Here is an 18,768-nt window from a genome sequence, read left to right as displayed (position 1 = left end):
AGGGGCGATGGGGGGGTGGCGGACGAAAGTGTGTGGCGATGTGTACTCGGGGGACAGGCGGTGTCGGCCAAGGTCGTATCCAGGGTCCGCAGGGGCTCGGCAGACACGAATGGAATCGGTGTATGTGTGCGTATACAGAGAAGGAGTGTATCGGGTGGGCAACTGGGCAGAGAGAAAAGGCAAGGTGCAGCCTGGGCAAAGAGTAAAGTACCCGTGCAGTGAGTAGGATGGAATTGCAATTGTCAGGAGAGCCAAGAGATGTGGATGGGTCGCAGATCTCACCACCCGCAGCTAACAGTGGCGAGACCAACCGGCTCTTTGCCCTGCCGCCTCAGACGTACCACGACGAAATGTGCGGTGCGGAAAAGGAGAAGCAATCTCCCAGCGCACAGAAAGAGGTGATTTGTGGGTTTGCACGGCCTGCGCTTTTTTCTACTATTTCGATTGGCCCAAGAGAAGCTGAATTACTACTACATGTGGAATGGGCTGGCGTGTCGGAGAGAATGTTGCCCGTCCTCTCGCACGAATTCACGTCCGCCCCAATCGCCGTACACGCCCATGGCCAGCCAAGTAGAGGAAGCGTAGGGAATTCATTGTCTTGTCCAAGGTCGGTTGTGCGTTGTGGTTGTCTGTTTTCTAAGTATTGTCCAAGGCCGACGCTTGGGCGGCCCTGAGATCACGTGGAGTCCAAGACCAGCCCCTGCACCTGCACCTACAGTACAGCCGCTGACATAGCTGCCAGGCCTACGATAAGCCTCAGGCCAATGGCACGGCCACGACCGCCGTCTACCGTGTAGTACACCTGGACGCGAGCATGCACCGGCATTGACTCGTCGACTGCGGCCGTTTGAAACAAGCTCGCGTGGACATGCACGATAGGCCGTGGCGGGCTGCTCGGCCTTGGTGGGCCCTGGTCGGCTGCAGCCAGGGCAGCATCGCCATGGATGCAGGCACGCCCTATGGCGTCACCGACCGCCGTTATCAAGTCAGAAGTCGCAACTTCTCTTGTGCCGCCAGCATCAGCCAAGCCGACACCATGCAGAAGCATGGCGCCCCGTCTCCGTCTCCTCCCCACAGCCACAGCCACAGCCTTGCTTTCATAACCATAACCCGTCCAACCTCCTCCTCGCCTCGCCTCGCCTCTGTCCTCCCGCAACATCCTCCCGTCCGCCTGGGCCCTTGAAATCTATACACAACCTTGCCTTACCACGTACACTTTCACTGTGATTGCGCAATCGACGCGCGCAGTCACGGCTCACCATGTCTCAGATGACTCACCTCGGAAAGGCCCGTAGCCAGCCTATAGTTTCCATTTCTATCGCTCGACTATGTTCTGCATTTTTCCTGCTGGGCGCGCTGCCGCTTGCCGAGGGCCTGCATCACATGGCGTTAAAAGCGCCTCTTAAAACCAATCGACGAAAACTGGATATTACGCCTCTCCTGGTAACCAACCGTTGTCCCGACAATATCTGGCCGGGAATCTCGACCCAATCCGGCACGGGCCCAGGCGAGAACGGCTTCCAGTTAAAGCCTGGAGAGACAAAAAACCAGACCGTGTCGGAAGACTGGCAGGGCCGCGTGTGGGGGAGGACAAATTGTTCCTTTAGCGACGATGGCTCGTCCGCAGCTTCGGGGCGGGGGAAGGCTTGTGCAACCGGAGACTGCAATGGCGCCTTAAACTGTCAAGTCGGAGTATGTCGTACCATGCGCTGCACACGCCTTTGCTAACTTGCCACAGGGCGATGTTCCCGTCTCTCTTGCTGAATTCACTCTGGACGCTGGCGATGGCCACACCTACTATGACATCTCGTTGGTCGATGGCTACAACCTGCCCATGGCAATTGTCCTTCAGCCGCTTGAAAACGTCACACTAGACGACATCCCGCCAAATCTGACCAACCCGTCGTGCCAGGGCACAGACGGCCTGCTCGCTCCGCAAGGTTACGATCCCTACTCGGAATATCCAGACTTCCTCAGCACCAACACGTCGTATCCGCTACCTTTTGACCAGGACGTGGATGGAAATAAGATTTCGAGATGGTGTCCCTGGGATTTGCAACAGAACCCCCCGGAGAAGCCTGGAGACGGCGTCTATCCCTATCCAGACGACAACATCCAGCGGCCCCAGTTCAACCCCTGCTTTTCTGCGTGCGCAAAGAACAACCGACCCGAGGATTGCTGTACCGGACAATACGACTCGCCCAGCTCGTGTCAGCCAAGCCTCTACTCCAAGAAGGTCAAGGAAGTCTGCCCAGACGCGTACAGTTATGGTGTGTTGTGAATCAACTGTTTGTGGCGAGTACAGCTGACCCTTTGCCGCAGCGTTCGACGACCAAACCTCGACCTTTATTATTCCTTCTGGTGCCGGCTTCGAGGTTGTCTTTTGCCCGGGTGCTCGCTCCACGACAATCCTCACGACAAACAGGGATGAGATGCTACAGTTGGCACAGCAAGGAAAAGTCGAGAAGCAAGCTACGCTGGGGTTGAAACGAGCCCGGAGTGACGTGGTCCGCAGGAGCACTGCATCGGGAATATGTCGACTTGACCGCGCCATGTTGGCGGTGACTGTGATAACGGCAGCCTTTGCTTGTATCCCACAATTCTGGTAGCGAGAAAGCATTGCAATTGGCTGTATGTGAGCTTCAGAGGTGCTTCGCGCTGCTGCTGCCGTTCCGTGTTTGGATAGTTTTATACCCTACGTCGCTAGTACAATTGATTTCTCCATCATCGCGATGTCAGTCGTGTCCCACTGACCGTCGGCATATCAGCGATAATATATGCCTGATACTGCCGAGTTATTTACCGTACACGAGAAGCGTCAACGTACCTGCTGGATGCCACACGCATACTGTACATAGCTGATGTTGCCTGATGCAGGCCGATGGAACCGGAGGAAGACGCCCGCAACTGCAACAGCCGTGCCACAGTCCTTATAATTTTATTTGCGCCTCGTAGCTGTGCCCCGCGGGAATGCGGACAAACTGTAACGTGCAATTTTGCAGGCGCAACACTGCTGGAATAGTAATCGCACTCTGCATGTGGCCCAGTCAAAACGATTCCTTCAGTGTACGAGAGACCGAATGCCGCCTAGTATTTCCCCATGCGACGCAGAACAGCTGCGGCCGATCTAGTCCTGGACTTCACAGTCTGTATCTGTACCGCGTGGCCTCTGGGCAGCTGACAAGGCCGGCCTCTGAGGCCATTTCTTCCGACGGTTAGGGCCACAACAGGCATGCCTCTAGCCGCTTTCGGACCGGAGCCGCTGCTCCGCGTGTCTAATCCGGACGACCTCTAGGTGCCATGAGCTGCTCGATGCATCTCAACGCGGCCTCTCCTGCTCCGGTCAAGTCCACCATCTAATGCTATATGGCAGGCAGATAATTTGGGGGTTATTCAAGAAGAAGACACGCCCCAGACGTGTCTACCTACCGCGCCTATCTACAGTCCAGCGGCCTTGGACGCTGATAAACGGCTGCATTAGCTGTGCCCATCATGGCACAAAATCAAACTTTCAGCTGCCACCGTTTGGCGAACGGGTGGAACTTTAAACAAGCTGACAACACGGGGGGTGTGTGGCTACCAGTAAAGTCGGTCCCCACGAACGTCCATCTGGACTTGATGGACAATGGCGAGTATGTTTCGATCTGGGTAAGCGACTATACATCCGAGGACAACTAACCAGAGTCAGAATTCCCGACCCTTTTCTAGGCTTCAATGAGCTCCAGGCGGAGTGGGTGGCCGGCAAGGCCTGGACATACAAGGTCGAGCTGCCTAAAGTCTCTGAGCCCCCAGAGGGAACTGTCTGCGTACTTGCCTTTGATGGCCTGGACACGTTCGCGACTGTCAAGCTCAATGGCGAGACTATACTTGAGAGCAACAACATGTTTGTTCCGCATCGTGTGGATATCACCAAGAAGCTGGCCTTCAGCAAGGACAACGTGCTCGAAATCGACTTTGCATCTGCCCGCCTCGAAGCCATCAAGATTAAAGAAAAGCATCCAGAGCACAAGTGGGTGGGCTTCAATGGCGATATGGCTAGACTTGGCGTAAGAAAAGCCCAGTACCACTGGGGCTGGGACTGGGGCCCAATCCTCAACACGTGTGGCCCTTGGCGCGAGGTGCGCCTGGAAACATATGCAGCCAGGATCCAGGACCTGCGGGTGGATTACCAGCTTGACGACAGCTTGAAGACGGTCCAGGGAGCCATTTCAGCAGTCGTTGAAGGCGCATGTGCAGACAGTGTCTGCTTCATTATGTTTGACGGCGATACGAATGTCTTCCACGAAGTCACCAAAATCAGTCAAGGTAAGGCAAAGGTCGACTTTCATATCAACAACCCAAAGCTGTGGTACCCGCACGGCTATGGTGCGCAGCCCCTCTACACCGTCACGGCAACGCTCCTCGCAGACGGCGTGGAAATCCACCAGGCGTCACGCAAAACCGGATTCCGCAAAGGCGAGCTCATCCAGGAACCCGACGAAATTGGCAAGAGTTTCTATTTCCGCGTCAACGACGTCGATGTCTTCTGCGGCGGCTCAGACTGGATTCCGGCAGACTCGTTTACGCCGCGAGTGACCGAGGACAAATACCGCAAATGGCTCGAGATGATGGTGGACGGCTACCAGGTCATGATCCGGATCTGGGGCGGCGGCATCTGGGAAGAGGACATCTTCTACGACATCTGCGACGAGATTGGTGTGCTGGTGTGGCAAGATTTCATGTTTGGCTGCGGCAACTATCCCGCCTTTCCGGACCTGCTGCACTCAATCAAGGAAGAATGTACCGCCAACGTCACCCGACTGCGACATCACCCTTCCATCGTCATCTATGCCGGCAACAACGAGGACTATCAGGTGCAGGAATCATATGGCTTGACCTACGATTACGACGACAAGGATCCGGAGAGCTGGCTCAAGACGGATTTCCCGGCTAGGTACATTTATGAAAAGGTGAGTGGGCAGCCAATGAAGGGCAATGGCCACTTGGACTCACAAGCAATGTGGCTAGTTGCTGCCTGACGTTGTCGCCGCGCAAAGCCCTCATGTGCCCTACCACCCGGGGTCGCCCTGGGGCGACGGGCTCAGGACGTCGAATCCCACCGTGGGTGACATGCACCAGTGGAACGGTAACGCCCCCTCGCTATTACTGCATGTGATTTTTTTTCAATACGCTTACGACGCACGCAGTGTGGCATGGCACCCAGGAAAAGTACCAAATCTTCGACACGCTGGGCGGGCGCTTCAACAGTGAGTTTGGCATGGAGGCGTTCCCGCACATTGATACCATCAAGCACTATTGCACAGACCCGTCTCAGCTGTACCCGCAAAGCCATATGTTGGACTTTCACAACAAGGCAGATGGCCACGAGCGGCGCATCGCTACGTATCTGGTGGAGAACTTCCGCACTAAGACTGATTTAGAGGTATGTGCCGCGTCGACAGTTACCCGGTTTATGGTCGAGAACTATGGCCAAGTGGGTCCTAATATAGGGTTTATAGATGCTGACGACGAATAACAGTCCTTTATCCACCTCACACAGCTCTCGCAGGCCGAAGCACTCATGTTTGGCTACCGGGGCTGGCGACGTCAGTGGGGTCAAAAGCGACATTGCGGTGGTGCCCTCGTGTGGCAGCTCAATGACTGCTGGCCAGTCACGTCGTGGTCCATTGTCGACTACTTCCAGCGCAAGAAGCCGGCCTACTATGCCATGCGCAGGGTGCTTGCGCCCATTGCCGTGGCCGTCAAGCGGGCCCACTTTGACTGGAGCGTCGTGCATGCAAGAGTGCCAAGCACGAGCGACTACGAGGTCTGGGTGGCGAGCCAGCATGCTGATCCAGTGACTGCGACTGTTGAGCTGCGGTACGTTAGCGTGCAGAGTGGGAAGGAGATTAAGGAGGCGATTATCAAAAGGGACATTGAACTCGTCGCCAACGGCACCACCGACGTGCTGTCTGGCACAATTGACAACCGGAACGAGGAGCCGCATGTCCTAGCTGCACGCATCTGGGTCAACGGGGAGATTGTGTCGCGAGACGTGGATTGGCCGCAGCCGCTCAAGTACCTGGATTTCGAGCATCGTGGCGTCCAAGTAATACCGCAGGGTGAGACAATTGTCGCCAGGGCGCAGAAACCGACAAAGGGACTGGTCTTTGAAGAGCGCTCGGGCGTGCTGGTCCATGACAGTGCCATTGACATTGTCCCTGGCGATGAGCAGGTCATCAAGGTGAGGGGGCTTGGCAAGCAGGACGAGCCCCTCAAGTGGACATATCTGGGCAAAGATTGAAGGATCGGATTGCATATGACCATGGGCCGGCTGTGGGGATGCCGGTCAAACGGTGCAACGTTACAAATCTCGTTCAGTGGTAGCTTTGGGTGGGGCGTGCAGCGACATAGCAGACCAAAAGCAGGTGTGAGTGTGTAGCTACTAGTTAGCACGTGTCGTGTCGATCGGCAGTGCATGCTGACAGGGCCGGGGGCCGGGGGGACGGGCCCATAACAACCAAGTCCTTTGTGATTTTAGCAGACATAATGTCTCAGTAAGATGTGCTCGTATCTGACACGGCGGGTAGCTTTGGGGCCTCTCGGCGAGCCTAGGCGAGGCAGAGACACACACACAGAGAGAGACACAGGCACATGGCGCTCGTGCGGTAGAATGCAAAGAGAGCCGGGGTGCGCTCAGCGTTGAGGCTGGTCGAGTAGACTTTGGGCGACCCTATAGCCGCCTCACGTATACCCCGCGGGCGTGCTGCTCGAGCCAAGGGCCGTATATGAGGGGCGGTGCGTCAAACATGGCGGATTTCGACGATTAATTAAACGACTCGGCCACTGCGCAGCGAACGGCGGACGGGGTGTCGGTCGGCCCAGGCGCCATTGGCGACCCGGCGAGTGGACGGCGGCACGCACATGTGGGCGCTGTGAATGTATGTGCGTACCCTACACGTACATGGACATGCCGGCAGGAAGGGCATGCTGGCTGGTAGTGAGAAGGGCGGCGGCTGGCGGCTGGCGGCTGGATGGGCGATGGGCGATGGGCGATGGATGATGGACGATGGATGATGATATTAGAGATACATGGACATGATGGATGATGGCATGGCCATGGTTTGGAGGATTGACCGCCGTCCCCCGTCGATCGGCAGCTGCTGCCCCGAGGCCTGTGCCTGGGCGCGCCTTCCCAGCGCGAGGGTATGAGCTTCTTGCTTTGCTTTGCTTTGCGTTGCTTGCGTTGCTTCACCTCCCACACACGCCATCCCTCCCCCCCTTCACCTCACCTCACCACAGGCCTCCGATCCACACAGCATCCGTCATCCGTCATCCATCACCCCCGTCATCCGTCTACGTGCGCCACCGCCAGGCGCATCGCCGGTGCTGCGATCGCGAGCGCTGTATGTGCTTCATCGTGGCGGGAAGGATGAACCGCTCATGCTGAAACGACATGCAGTAGTGCAGCCGCCACGGCCGCCACACAGGTCAAAGCGAATGCGGGCTCGCATGCCCAAGCCCAGCGCCCGTCTGATGCATGGCAGCGTCAGTGGCAGCCTTCTCCTTCCACACACGACTGCCCCCCTCCCTTCTGGAGCCCTTCTCGAAGCCTTGCGGGGGCCGACGGCGCGTCCCATTTCCAATCTCGCTTGGCTGGCCGCAGACGCAATCGTTCCCGTCCGCCCGTCTCAACGTTCGCCTGTTTTTTCTCCTCCACCAGACTGCCCTGCCGCGTGCGAGCAGGGGGGGCCATGAGGGTTCATGGGTTATAATGCGGGGACTACACCCTCGCTCGTGTCCACTTTGGACTGTCATCTCGTCACTCGGCCCTGTGAGATCCGCTAGTTGCCGCAAACCACACACATTCACGCCGTCGCCGCCGCCCGCCGACCGTAGCACTATCATGACGACGGGCGCCTGAGCTGCCAGATGCATCCCTCGTCACATCGAGCCTCTGTGTGACTTTGCTTGCTTCGCTCTGTGCCTGGCATATGCCTGGCGCCAGGCTTGCCCTACTCCAACGATCCGCATTATCTCCAATATACCCCAACCCTGGCACAGACGACTTCTAGTCTCACTCGACCCATATTGCTTCCCGGCATCCTGCAGCTGGTCCCTCTTTGTACCTGTAAATCCGTGCTCCCCACCGCGACTTATTTGACTGACCCTACGCCCCAACCGACCGTCTGGCCCTCGCATCTTCGTTTCTCTGACTCGCGGTCGTGGACCGCTCCACGTACCACACCATCACCATCATTAGCACCACTACTATCACCACCACCCTGCCCTTGGACCCATCGCAGCCATGTTCCACACGTTTCAGTCGTCGTCCGGCATGCGCTCGCCGGGTGTCGACAGTGACAGTCCTGGCAAACCATCCCGGCCACCAGGCTCGCGACGCATATCCACAAGTAACGCCTGTGTCGAATGCAGACGACGCAAGATCCGTTGCGACGGCCTGCAACCATGCGGCCAGTGCCAGTGGTACCAGCACCCGGAGGCATGCGGCTACTCGAAGCCTGCACAAAGAGTTGTGCCCAGCAGAAAGTGAGTGTGCTGGAAATGTGCTCGATATGCCGTACTGATTGGTTCCAACAGGCTGGTCGATAAGCTTTCCAACAACATTGAACAGTACAAGAGCGTGCTCACCAAGCTCTATGGAGTGAAGAACCTTGAGTCGCTGGCCAACCTTCCGCGCGAAGAGCTGCTGCAACTGGCCCTATCCTCTGCAGCAACAAACTCGACCACATCGCCGCCCTCAGCAGCAGACTCGCAGCAGGCCTTGTCCGATGTACAAGTAGGTTCTGACGCAGCCGAGAGTTTAGAGGCGCTCGAGCAAGCCCCACCTGAAGACCCTTACTGGGACGAGGCACGGAAGCACCAGCTGCGAGTCCAGGGCATTTCTGATGATGTCAACGGTCTTTCCATGTCGGTCGACAAGCTGTCGTCTTATGTTGGCATATCTTCCATCACAGCCGCCCTCAAGGTTATAGTGCGATGCGCACCGCAGGCACGCTCGCTTATTGCACATCACAATCAGGAGACGACCCTGCCCAGCCGTGCGGGCTCTCCGCCGCCGGAACTGGTAGATAATCGGCCAGACGCATTACCACCCCCTGAGCATGGCCAAGAGCTGGTGGAAAGCTACTTTGGTCGCGTACACCCCTTTTTTCCATTGATCGATGAACGCAAGTTTTGGTTCACCTTTTCATACGGCAACCGCAAAGACTCGGCATGGCTGGCACTGCTGAACATGGTCTTTGCCCTGGGGTCGCTTGCGTCGCGGGGTGCAGACAACGAGGCACATCTCATGTACTTCAACCGATCGCGAAAGCACTTGACCTTGGAGTCATTTGGGAGCGGCAATCTCGAGGTGCTCCAGGCCTTGGCCATCATGAGCGGATTCTACATGCACTACCTGAACCGCCCGAATGAAGCACACTCACTTATGGGCGCAACGCTTCGTATGGCGACCTCACTAGGCCTACATCGCGAGTATTCTGAAAGGAAGGATGCGAGCATACAATCCACGACGCCCAGTGACGAGGACTCCATCTCGCCTGAAATGAGGCGCCGCATATGGTGGAGTCTCTTCTGTCTTGATTCGTGGGCATCCACCACCACCGGCCGGCCTTCACTGGGGCGTATGGGTCCCTCGATTACCGTCTTGAGGCCTGGGACGGCGGCAAATTCTGTAAGAGCAATGTCCTGGCTGTGATTGTCACTTGATTAATCTGTTTCTAGGCACAGGCCATACCGCCACCCACCAGCCCTCATTATATCGAACAACTCAAGATTCTTCCGCTCATCTACACCTCTGCGTTTTGCCAGATAGCTACCAGGATACAGGACCGTCTTGTGGAATGCCCGCTTCTCTCCGCTACCGAGACGGCCAACTACGACGCTCAGCTGATCAAATGGCATGAAGAGCTGCCTTCCATCATTTCCAATACCAGCGAGCCATGTCCGGAATTCCTACGCCGAACCCGACTGGTGATGAAGTGGCGTCACCAGAACATTCGTGTTATCCTCCACCGACCGTTTCTGCTTACCACAGCACTGTGGCGCTTGCCGTGGGCTAGTCTAAGCGCAGAGGAGAAGGTTGCAGTCCGAAAGTGCCGCCTTATTGCCGCCAAGACGATTGAAGACATTAGTCGCGAGTGCATGCCCGATCTCATTTCCTGTTGGAACGGAGTTTGGTTCTGCTTCCAGGCCTGCATGGTTCCTCTGGTATCACTGTTTAGCGACGCCAGCATACCCGAAGAAGCCGAAAAGTGGAAAGCCAGCATCGAGACAGCACTGACGTTTTTCGAGACGGCCAAGGACTGGAGCATTGCGTCCAAGCGAAGCGGCGACGTTGTCACACGGCTGTATGCAGCATACAAGACGCAAGCTTCGACGGCATGCCATCAGTCACAATCGGTGGTGTCGCCGATTGGGTATGCTCAGCAGCAGAGTCAAGCACAGGTACATGGTTACTTTGGTGTCCCCAGCACTCACGCGCCCCCGATGATCAATACGGATGCCGGCGCGTACACACAGCAACACGCAGCCATGTACGGTCACTACAATCCTGCAACGCCAACGTGGGCCAACTCGCGAACGGACCCGACTATTCTAAACAACCTGTGGGACGACATGATGTGGGATACAAACCTGCCGGACATGCTCGAGACGCCTTTTGGGCTGGGCAACGAATACGAGTTCTCGAGTACAGGACAGGACTCTGGACCCGCTGGGGCATGTTGGATGCATGGACATTGACTCGGTCAGCCAGGCAGCTCATGATGGAGCTCCTGTCGATCTTCCGAATATTGTATTTGCGGGGTGCTGTTCCGGAGCGTCGGAAATGCGGATCAGCTGCTATATGAAAGTGTGCATAACAGTCATCCGCACTGCTACGATATTATGTATGGTGCCAGGCTTACTACCTGTCGAGCCCCACACATGCAAAGGTATCCAAGATGCGATTTGGTCGGAATCAAAGAGAAGAAATTCTCCTAAGCACCGGCCGTGAAGCGGTCTCATGGGTGGCGCTTAGCGGACAAAAGGAAGCCCCAGCGCGACGCAGAGGGCTGCGATGAAAAAAGGAGTCGTGGAAGACAATTGCCTGAAATTGGACATTATTCTTTTCTGCGTGTCGATCGCAGGGCGCGTCTAGGCTGTTGCGCGGTTGAAAGGCCTTAGCCGCGGGACCTATTCATGAGTAGCAGCGGCGCCGCCCACGCGGTCGATCGTGTTGTTATTACTACTAGGTCTTCCCTACTTACCGCTTTTTAATACGTTTTCACCACATGTTTTCTCGTTTCAACACTTTTCAAATCGCACTGCAGCCTTTTGTATCTCTGTTTTCTTTGTTGCAGGCATGTGTACAGCGTTTTTTCTTCTTCTCTTCTATTCGCTTGCATTTTGCATGTATGTCTAAGCACGCTTGTTTTTGTACCCACTTTGCCACCGGTTTGTCCTTCTGATGGACAGGGGAGGCTCGTTTGCGGCTTTTTTTTGATACCCGGATTACTGGTTCTTGCTAAAAGGATAGACACGGAGAGGTGAGGCGGGGGACATGGTCGATACAGCGCACTTGGATACAGGGTGGATGGAGGCATGTAAGCACCATGGTGCTTAGCAGGTGTATGTAGTGGTATGAGGTGGTGTCTGTAGAAAGTATGTCTGATGTTGATTCAGAAATATACAGCCAAACTCGCCACTTCTTGGCCGTGTGGATTGGCGCGCGGCGTAACGGTGAAAGCAAGAGAGACATGGCATGTGCAGACAGAGAAGACAACGGCAGCTTCCGGTGAAGTCAGCAAGGCTAACTTTCCCCTTGTACATTATGCATGCAGCGTCGTCGTGGCAGATGCGGGGCACATTTGTATGTATCTTCTTGGCCGAGACGGACAATCAGCTTAGCATCAAGGGCAGCGTTCTGGCCGTCTGAGTGAGAATTGGTCTAGGGCATTGCCGAGAAGAAGCAGCAGTAGTAGGTGCATGTGCTGATGATGGCTCGACAGGTCGGTGCAGGCGTCGTGTATTAGCTGTTAGCGGAGGTGCAGCATGGGTGGTGATGACGATATCGCAGGGCGTTATCGATAACCAGAGCGGTGCTGTGCTGGGCTTGGGCTTGGGCTTGTTTGCTTGGCTGGCGGCGACTCAAGGCGGGGTGTGCGGTATCTACGCCGCGTTGGCGTGTCTTGGGCGCAGATATCCCCATCTGTGTATACACATGTGCGGGGGAGATGTAGGCCCTGCTCTGACAGACGTCAAAACGGGTGTCGTGCACAGCGTCTGCCAGAACACGATACGGGTCGGTGTCGCGTGCGCCATGGCTGCTGCGTCGATGGAGTGGGTTGCAAACCACAACAATCACAATCACGGCCTCCCCCACGTGGCTGAGAGGCAACCAAGCTCGGCCCGCGCACTTGGGCCAGCTTGGCCATTGCCGGGCCTACTTGGCCGCCTGCGCATGTGCACATCTATCCTGGATGAGGACCACGACGGCGTTAATCGAGGCGCTTGATTGACGGCCACCCTCGAGCGCTCTGTTCTTTTTCTTCTCGCTCCGCATTCCCCTTTCTCTCTGCCACCCCTCTCCATCTGCCCTTTTTTTTTCTTGCATGCATGCGCTCTGCTGCTGCTGCTGCTATTGATTACACACATACTTAGCACATTCTAGCCTGCCTGTCACTTGGCTGCCAAAAATGTCCGAGCCCGATCTGCACCATGCCATATCCATGAAACCGCATCCCTTCCACACACATCCACATCCCGACCGCACATCGAGCCCACACGTGCATCATCATCATCACGGCCCTAGCACCAGCAACAACAACAACAACAACAACAACAACAACAACAGCAGCACCAGCGGTGCTAACGTCACCCTCTCTGATGGCGCCGCCGCCAATGCAAAATCTGGGGCCAGCAGCACTGCCATTCAACGCTCCCCCTCAACCACCACCACCAGCGACCATCACGCCCGCCACGTTCCTGCTGGCACACGCGCCGCCGACCTAGAATCGCAGTCTCCGCCCGCCTACACGCCCGACACGGACCCCTACAAGCTGTCGGCAGCCCTTAAGCCCGAATCAGAGCTCGCCCTCATCCGCGCAAACACGTCGCGCAAGCGCGATGGCTGCGGGCCCATTACCCTCACCAGCAAGGCGCGCACCGCCAAGAAGCTCGAGGAGTTCTACGCCGCCCAAAACGAGAATATAGAGCGCCTGCTCAAGCCCGTCGATGACCATCGCCGCGCCGCAAAGGAAGAAGACCATGCCAACCATCTCAAGTACAAAATCGCCGTCATTGGCTCCTTTGTCGCAAACATCATGCTCGCCGTGCTGCAGCTCTACGCCGCAATCGCTTCAAAGTCGCTGTCGCTCTTCACCACCATGGCCGACTCGCTCTTCGACCCCCTCTCCAACCTCACGCTCATCATGTGCAACCGCGCCGTAGCCCGCGTCGACGCACGCAAGTTTCCCTCGGGCAAAGCGCGCATCGAGACGGCGGGAAACCTGTGTTTCTGCGCCCTCATGATCACCGTGTCGGTCGTCATCATTGTCGAATCCATCCGCACCGTAGCCGAGCACTCGGGGCCCGATAAGAACGACTTCTTCCTGCCGTCCGTCATCGCGGTGAGCGTCGCCTTTGCCACCAAATTCAGCCTGTTCCTGTACTGCTGGGCGCTGCGCAACAAGTACAGCCAAGTCCGCATTCTGTGGGAAGACCACCGCAACGACCTCTTCATCAACGGCTTCGGTGTCCTGACCAGCGTCGGCGGCTCAAAACTGCGCTGGTGGATCGACCCCATGGGCGCTCTCATCCTCTCCGTCCTCATCATCTTCCTCTGGAGCAGAACCGCCTACTCCGAGTTTCAGCTCCTCATTGGCGTTACCGCTGATACCAATTTCCTCCAGCACATTACCTATATTTGTAAGTCTCTTCCCTTTCCCTTTCCCCTTTTATATCTACCTTTGGTCAGAAATCCCCCCCCCCCTTTTTTTTGTACAAATCAAAACTAACAATGCCAAAAAGCAATGACGCACTCCCCACACATACTCCAAATCGACACCGTCCGCGCATACCACAGCGGGCCCCGCCTCATCGTCGAAGTAGACATCGTCATGCACCCAGATGCCTCGCTCCGCGCTACCCACGACGTAGCCGAGGAACTGCAGATCAAGCTTGAGAGCCTGCCAGATGTCGAGCGCGCCTATGTCCATGTCGATTACGAGACGGATCATCGGCCTGAGCACTTTTTGAAAAAGGAGCTGTAAAAATGGTCGATGTTGTGTGTGAACTCATCTGAGTTGAGTTGAGTTGAGTTGAGATGAGTTGAGTTGAGTTTGGGTGAGGTGAGGTGAGGTGAGGTGAGGTGAAGAGAATAAACGGCCGTGGCGAGTCGTGGGTACACGGGCGGACCGAGAGAATCCGCCATCTTCTTTTTCTTCGTCTTCTTCTCCTGTATATATTTCAGTCAAGCTTTAGGCTTGTTTTTTTTTCTCTTTTTTTTTCGTCTTGGTACAAACGAGAGCCGGAAAAAAAAACACCTCTCTCTCTCTTCAATCATCTGTACGCTCATCACTACTACCACCACCAAACATGAAACAAGCGTCAAACAAACGTCAAACACCAGCAAACATCAGCAAACATCAGCAAACATCAAACACTCGATACCAAATCAATTTCAAATCTATCATTACAACTATAAAACACCCAGCTTCATCCTAGTGTATTGGCACATGCAGGGCAACAAGAACACCCTCACAAATCATGGAACAGTCAAGAACCGGGCATGGATGAGGCTGGAAAAGCAAAAAAAAAGTGAAAAGGTGAAAAGTAAACTTCAGATACAAAAACTAGACGAATAATCTATTCTTTCTCCTGGCAAGAATACCACGAGGGAACTCTGCCTTACAAGACTTATAGTGCTACATGATGCTGTTGGAGAATGGGTGCTATGCGATTCGGGTCGGGGCATGGTGCTGGGGTCGGGTGCCGCGGTGTCTGGGGGGGTGTTGTGGGCCGGTGTGCAATGGGGAGACACGTCTTCATCGACTTCGGTTCCTCGGGTACTAGCCGTAAGACGCAGGCGTGTCAACGTAGTCGCCTAACTCTATGGTGATGTTCATGCTCTGGCTAACGGTCATCTCCATACTGAGTGGTTGCTCCATCACTAGCATGTCTGGAAACGGCGTGGGATCGTGGACGTCAGAGACCTGAGACCGTCGATTACGACGGCAAACAACCGGGGGCATCGGCACTCCATCAAGAACGACACACGGGTTACTCAGCGCACGGAGCACCGATCCCGCAGAACCGCAGTTTGCTCCACGGTTACGTCTTTCAAGCCGATCGACAATGAGCTGGGGGATGCGGAAGGGTACTAGAATCCATGTCTTAGTCATGCTAGATGCAACCTCGGAAGAGACTATCCAACATCATGACCAATACACAGCCCAAGTCCGTGGCGCTGGGAAGGGGGGTTATGCTAATACACTCAGGCCATGACGCCTTGGCCGCCGCCTGAAACATAGTCGTCAGTGGGCTGGATAAGATATATTGGGGCGACGACTAGTGAAGAGCAGGTCGAAGATAGGGATTGCTGAAGAGCGACATACCAATCTGGCGCTTGATCTGCTCGCGTGCCCATCGAGCAGTGTCGCGCGTGCGGCCGCTAAAGTCTGCATTCGCGCGTGTCTCCCTCGCCATGGCGGTAAGGAAGTCGTGGCGGAAGTATTCCCTAAAGTCACCTGCAGGGAAGGCGTCGGCAAGGTCACTAAGAAGCGTCAGTATTCGTCCGCAAGACAAGCCCGTTTGAAGCCTACCCAATGACACCGCACGAAGATCGGAGGAGAGCCTCGGTGCGGTTGCTGTCTTGCTGAATGGTTCGCAGAAGATCAAAAATCGAGTCCATGTACGGGACAATGAGCTGAGTCTTGTTGCTGCTCTTCATCGCGACAATGCATCCGTCCCACGCGTCCATGATGCCTTCCCGGAGAGAGGTGATGTAGTCAATCATCTCGTAGTTGCCCTCGGTCGTAAGAGTCACCTGACCAGCTTGTTGGAGCACTTGGGCGACTACAGGAAGGTAGGTCTCAAAGGCGCCGTGGATGGCGTGTGCAATGTCCCCGAAGCATTGCAGGATAGCAGGCTTGAGCTGGTTGCCCAGAGCAGGGCTACGGAGGTTGTTGAGTAGAGAGTTCATGAAGGCGTCGCAGTAGGGCTGAACGTTCTCTCCGAGCGATCGGGTAATGTCAGCAACGAGACCAATGGCCATGGAGCAAAGCGCGGGCTCCTCCTGGTTGTTCAGGGCATTGTAGAGGAAGGGAGAGAATGCCTCCATGTACTTTTGGAAGTCGTCCTCGAGCGCAGTCGCAATGGATCCAATAGCAGCGAATACGGTATCGGGTACACTAGACTTGGGCGGTAGCGACGACAAAAGACTCAGCAAGGCCTGCATGATACGGTCAGACTGAGGCTTGATGTCGGTCTCGAGACGCTGGATGATGGTCATGATGACACTGGCCAAGCTGGTCTGCATCTCCTCGAGAGTCAGCTTGTCTTCAACGTTGACAACCTGCGACTGGAGCGCCATCGACTTGTCCAAGCGCTCCAGGATGACATTTGAGAGTTCGTTAACAAGCGGAACACTGTCGCCAGCGGCATTGTTGACAAACGAGTTGAGCACTTCGTACGCAGCAGTGCGCAGTGTGTTGTCGGCATCAGCTCGCTCGGTAACCTGCAGAAGGCTCTGCACACTCTGCGCAAAGTGAGGCGATAGCGGGTTGCTTTGGCATCCAGGCTCTCCCGCAAACCGATCAGCCAGGTTCATCAGCGACCAGCAGCAAGAAGCGGCCATCTTGGGGTTGCTGGCAAGTCCGTTGAAGAGGGCGCCAATGAGGGGGGGGAGATGCTGCTGTGCGTCCAGCGCGCTGGGAACGGCTTCGCAGATGCGGCCCAATGCGTAGGCAGCCGAGTCCTTGACGTGGATGTTCTGGTCGTCCATCATGCCAATCAGAGTCGGCAGCGCTTGCTTGACAATAGGGTCCAGAACTGATTCCTCGGGCCCCTCCATGATGGCGCCAAAGGCCGAAACAGACGCATCCCTGTAATGCCAGTCTTCAGAGCGAATGTACTTTTCAATAAAAGCCAGAACAGGCGGCATGACGCCGCTGCCGACACATTGAGCCCACAGCTGCAGACATTGGTATGCGGCACGCGAAGTGTTGTACTCGTTGTCATCAGCGTCCTCATCCTGCTTAGCCATGAGCTCTAGCAGCACAGGGACGACTTCTTGAGTGGCGACACGGGCAAAGTTGAAGTATTCTCGCAGCTCCGTGGAGCCCTCAGCCTGGGCCTGTGTGTTGTCATCCTCAATGGCAATCTCCTCCTCGCAGACGGTGCACCAGAACTCCACGGCTAGCTTGGCAACATCCTCTTCGTCGCTCTTCATGCCCTGGATTGTCAGACCAAATAGCGCCTTCTCCATGTAGAAGCGCATCTTGTCGTAGTAGAGGCCCATGATGCGGTTCAGGCATCCGTACGAGCCTTGTTGAATGCGCGTGTCGTCGGCCTGTGTAGCCTCGCAGATGACCTGCATGATGTAGTTGCGCTCGCCCTCGTTGTCAAAGTTGGAGCGGACGAATTCAATCGAGTCGCTGAGGGCGTTGATGGCGGCCACGCGGACATCGTTGTTGGTCTCCTCCTTGCGGGCACCCTGGACAACGGCCGTCAGGATGGCATTGGAGTGGTGTGCCAGGGCGTCGCGCAGCTCCACGTCGTCTGTGTCACACACAAAGCCAATTGTCGTGAGCGAAGATTGCTTTTGGCTGTCGCTGCCCTGACCGACATTCTCGACGAGCGTCGTCATGAGCTCCGGCCATTGGTTGCGGGGTATCTCGATGGCGGCGACCGAGGCAATGAATTGTGCGGCAGCAGAGCCCACGCCCTTGTTTGGCGTGGCGAGGGTGCTGAGGGCCATTTGCTTGACTTGTTGCTTGATCTGGGGGTCGAGGCCGAGCCATCGTTCCTGGACCTGACGTAACCGGGCATATTCGCGGGCGGTGAAAGCGTTCTTCAGCGCCAGGGCGGCTGCCTGCCGAATTTGCGGCGCGGCTTGTTCATTTGCGAGTTCGCCACCGAGGACAGTGAGATATTGAGGCTGAGGCGAGGCAAAGGCGTTAGTACATGTGTCTTGCGCAGGCTGCGTGCAGTGCCGTGCAGCCTTGTTGTGCTGCGGGGACTTACAAAGTTGGAGTCGGCAGCCTGCTGCAGCTGCTGCTCTGCGCTGTTACGAATGCTGGCATCTATACGAGAGAGTCAGCCGCAAAACCTGGTGCGAGGGGAGAGAGAGTAAAAAAAAGCATCGTGTGGGGAGGAGGCAAAGAGGGAAAGAGAGGGAGAGAGAGATAGAGCAGAGGCAGCGTACCGGCAGCGTAAGTTCCCTCCAACACCTGGTTGATATCCATACTGAGTAAAGGGCGTGTTTCCCGGCCTCAAAGAGGGGTATCTAGTGGGTGAAGAGATTACAAGGGCCGCAGGGGCGGAGCAGGGAGTAGAGGGGGGCGGCAACGAGGGGCAGGGCGAGCCGAGGAGGAGCGGAGGGTTGGTGGTTTGTTGTTGTTGTAGTAGGGAGGGAATTTGCAGCCAAGGTCGAGCGTAGACAAGGCCCAGTTCACGTGTTGTTTTCCTCTAAGGGTCTGCCCCACTACCAGGACGGGCGCTGGGGCGAGGGGGGGGGGGCGGCGAGAGAGAGAGAGAGAGAGAGAGCGAGAGAGAGCGAGAGAG

The 18,768-nt window shown here is 56.1% G+C and overlaps 5 protein-coding genes across 5 annotated transcripts; 3 read left to right on the top strand and 2 right to left on the bottom strand.

The window, feature by feature from the left end:
* Positions 1–712: 712 nt before the first annotated feature.
* SETTUDRAFT_32668 (uncharacterized protein) lies at positions 713–1,048 on the bottom strand (the record flags this gene model as incomplete). The annotated part of the gene is made up of 1 exon (XM_008028869.1): positions 713–1,048. One exon carries the CDS (start codon positions 1,046–1,048, stop codon positions 713–715), a length of 336 nt encoding a protein of 111 aa, XP_008027060.1.
* A 212-nt stretch (positions 1,049–1,260) lies between these two features.
* Positions 1,261–6,283, top strand: SETTUDRAFT_155010 (glycoside hydrolase family 2 protein; the record flags this gene model as incomplete). The annotated part of the gene is made up of 8 exons (XM_008029654.1): positions 1,261–1,692; positions 1,739–2,270; positions 2,323–2,589; positions 3,482–3,632; positions 3,689–4,949; positions 5,008–5,125; positions 5,187–5,422; positions 5,519–6,283. The coding sequence occupies 8 exons, from the start codon at positions 1,261–1,263 to the stop codon at positions 6,281–6,283; spliced, it is 3,762 nt and encodes a 1,253-aa protein (XP_008027845.1).
* A 2,004-nt stretch (positions 6,284–8,287) lies between these two features.
* On the top strand, positions 8,288–10,746 carry SETTUDRAFT_138139 (uncharacterized protein; the record flags this gene model as incomplete). The annotated part of the gene is made up of 3 exons (XM_008029653.1): positions 8,288–8,529; positions 8,581–9,676; positions 9,727–10,746. The coding sequence occupies 3 exons, from the start codon at positions 8,288–8,290 to the stop codon at positions 10,744–10,746; spliced, it is 2,358 nt and encodes a 785-aa protein (XP_008027844.1).
* Positions 10,747–12,680: 1,934 nt separating this feature from the next.
* On the top strand, positions 12,681–14,474 carry SETTUDRAFT_179893 (uncharacterized protein; the record flags this gene model as incomplete). Its single annotated transcript, XM_008029652.1, has 2 exons — positions 12,681–13,911; positions 14,014–14,474. 2 exons carry the CDS (start codon positions 12,681–12,683, stop codon positions 14,253–14,255), a joined length of 1,473 nt encoding a protein of 490 aa, XP_008027843.1. The 3' UTR covers positions 14,256–14,474.
* A 1,004-nt stretch (positions 14,475–15,478) lies between these two features.
* On the bottom strand, positions 15,479–18,449 carry SETTUDRAFT_155007 (uncharacterized protein; the record flags this gene model as incomplete). The annotated part of the gene is made up of 5 exons (XM_008029651.1): positions 15,479–15,504; positions 15,600–15,757; positions 15,807–18,142; positions 18,229–18,287; positions 18,410–18,449. The coding sequence occupies 5 exons, from the start codon at positions 18,447–18,449 to the stop codon at positions 15,479–15,481; spliced, it is 2,619 nt and encodes an 872-aa protein (XP_008027842.1).
* Between the last annotated feature and the right edge of the window lie 319 nt (positions 18,450–18,768).

The sequence above is a fragment of the Exserohilum turcica genome (genome assembly GCF_000359705.1).
Source record: "Exserohilum turcica Et28A unplaced genomic scaffold SETTUscaffold_3, whole genome shotgun sequence".
Classification (NCBI taxonomy): Eukaryota; Fungi; Ascomycota; class Dothideomycetes; order Pleosporales; family Pleosporaceae; genus Exserohilum; species Exserohilum turcicum.
The sequence above is the reverse complement of the archived record's forward strand: the minus strand, read 5'-3'. Positions and strand labels throughout refer to the sequence as shown.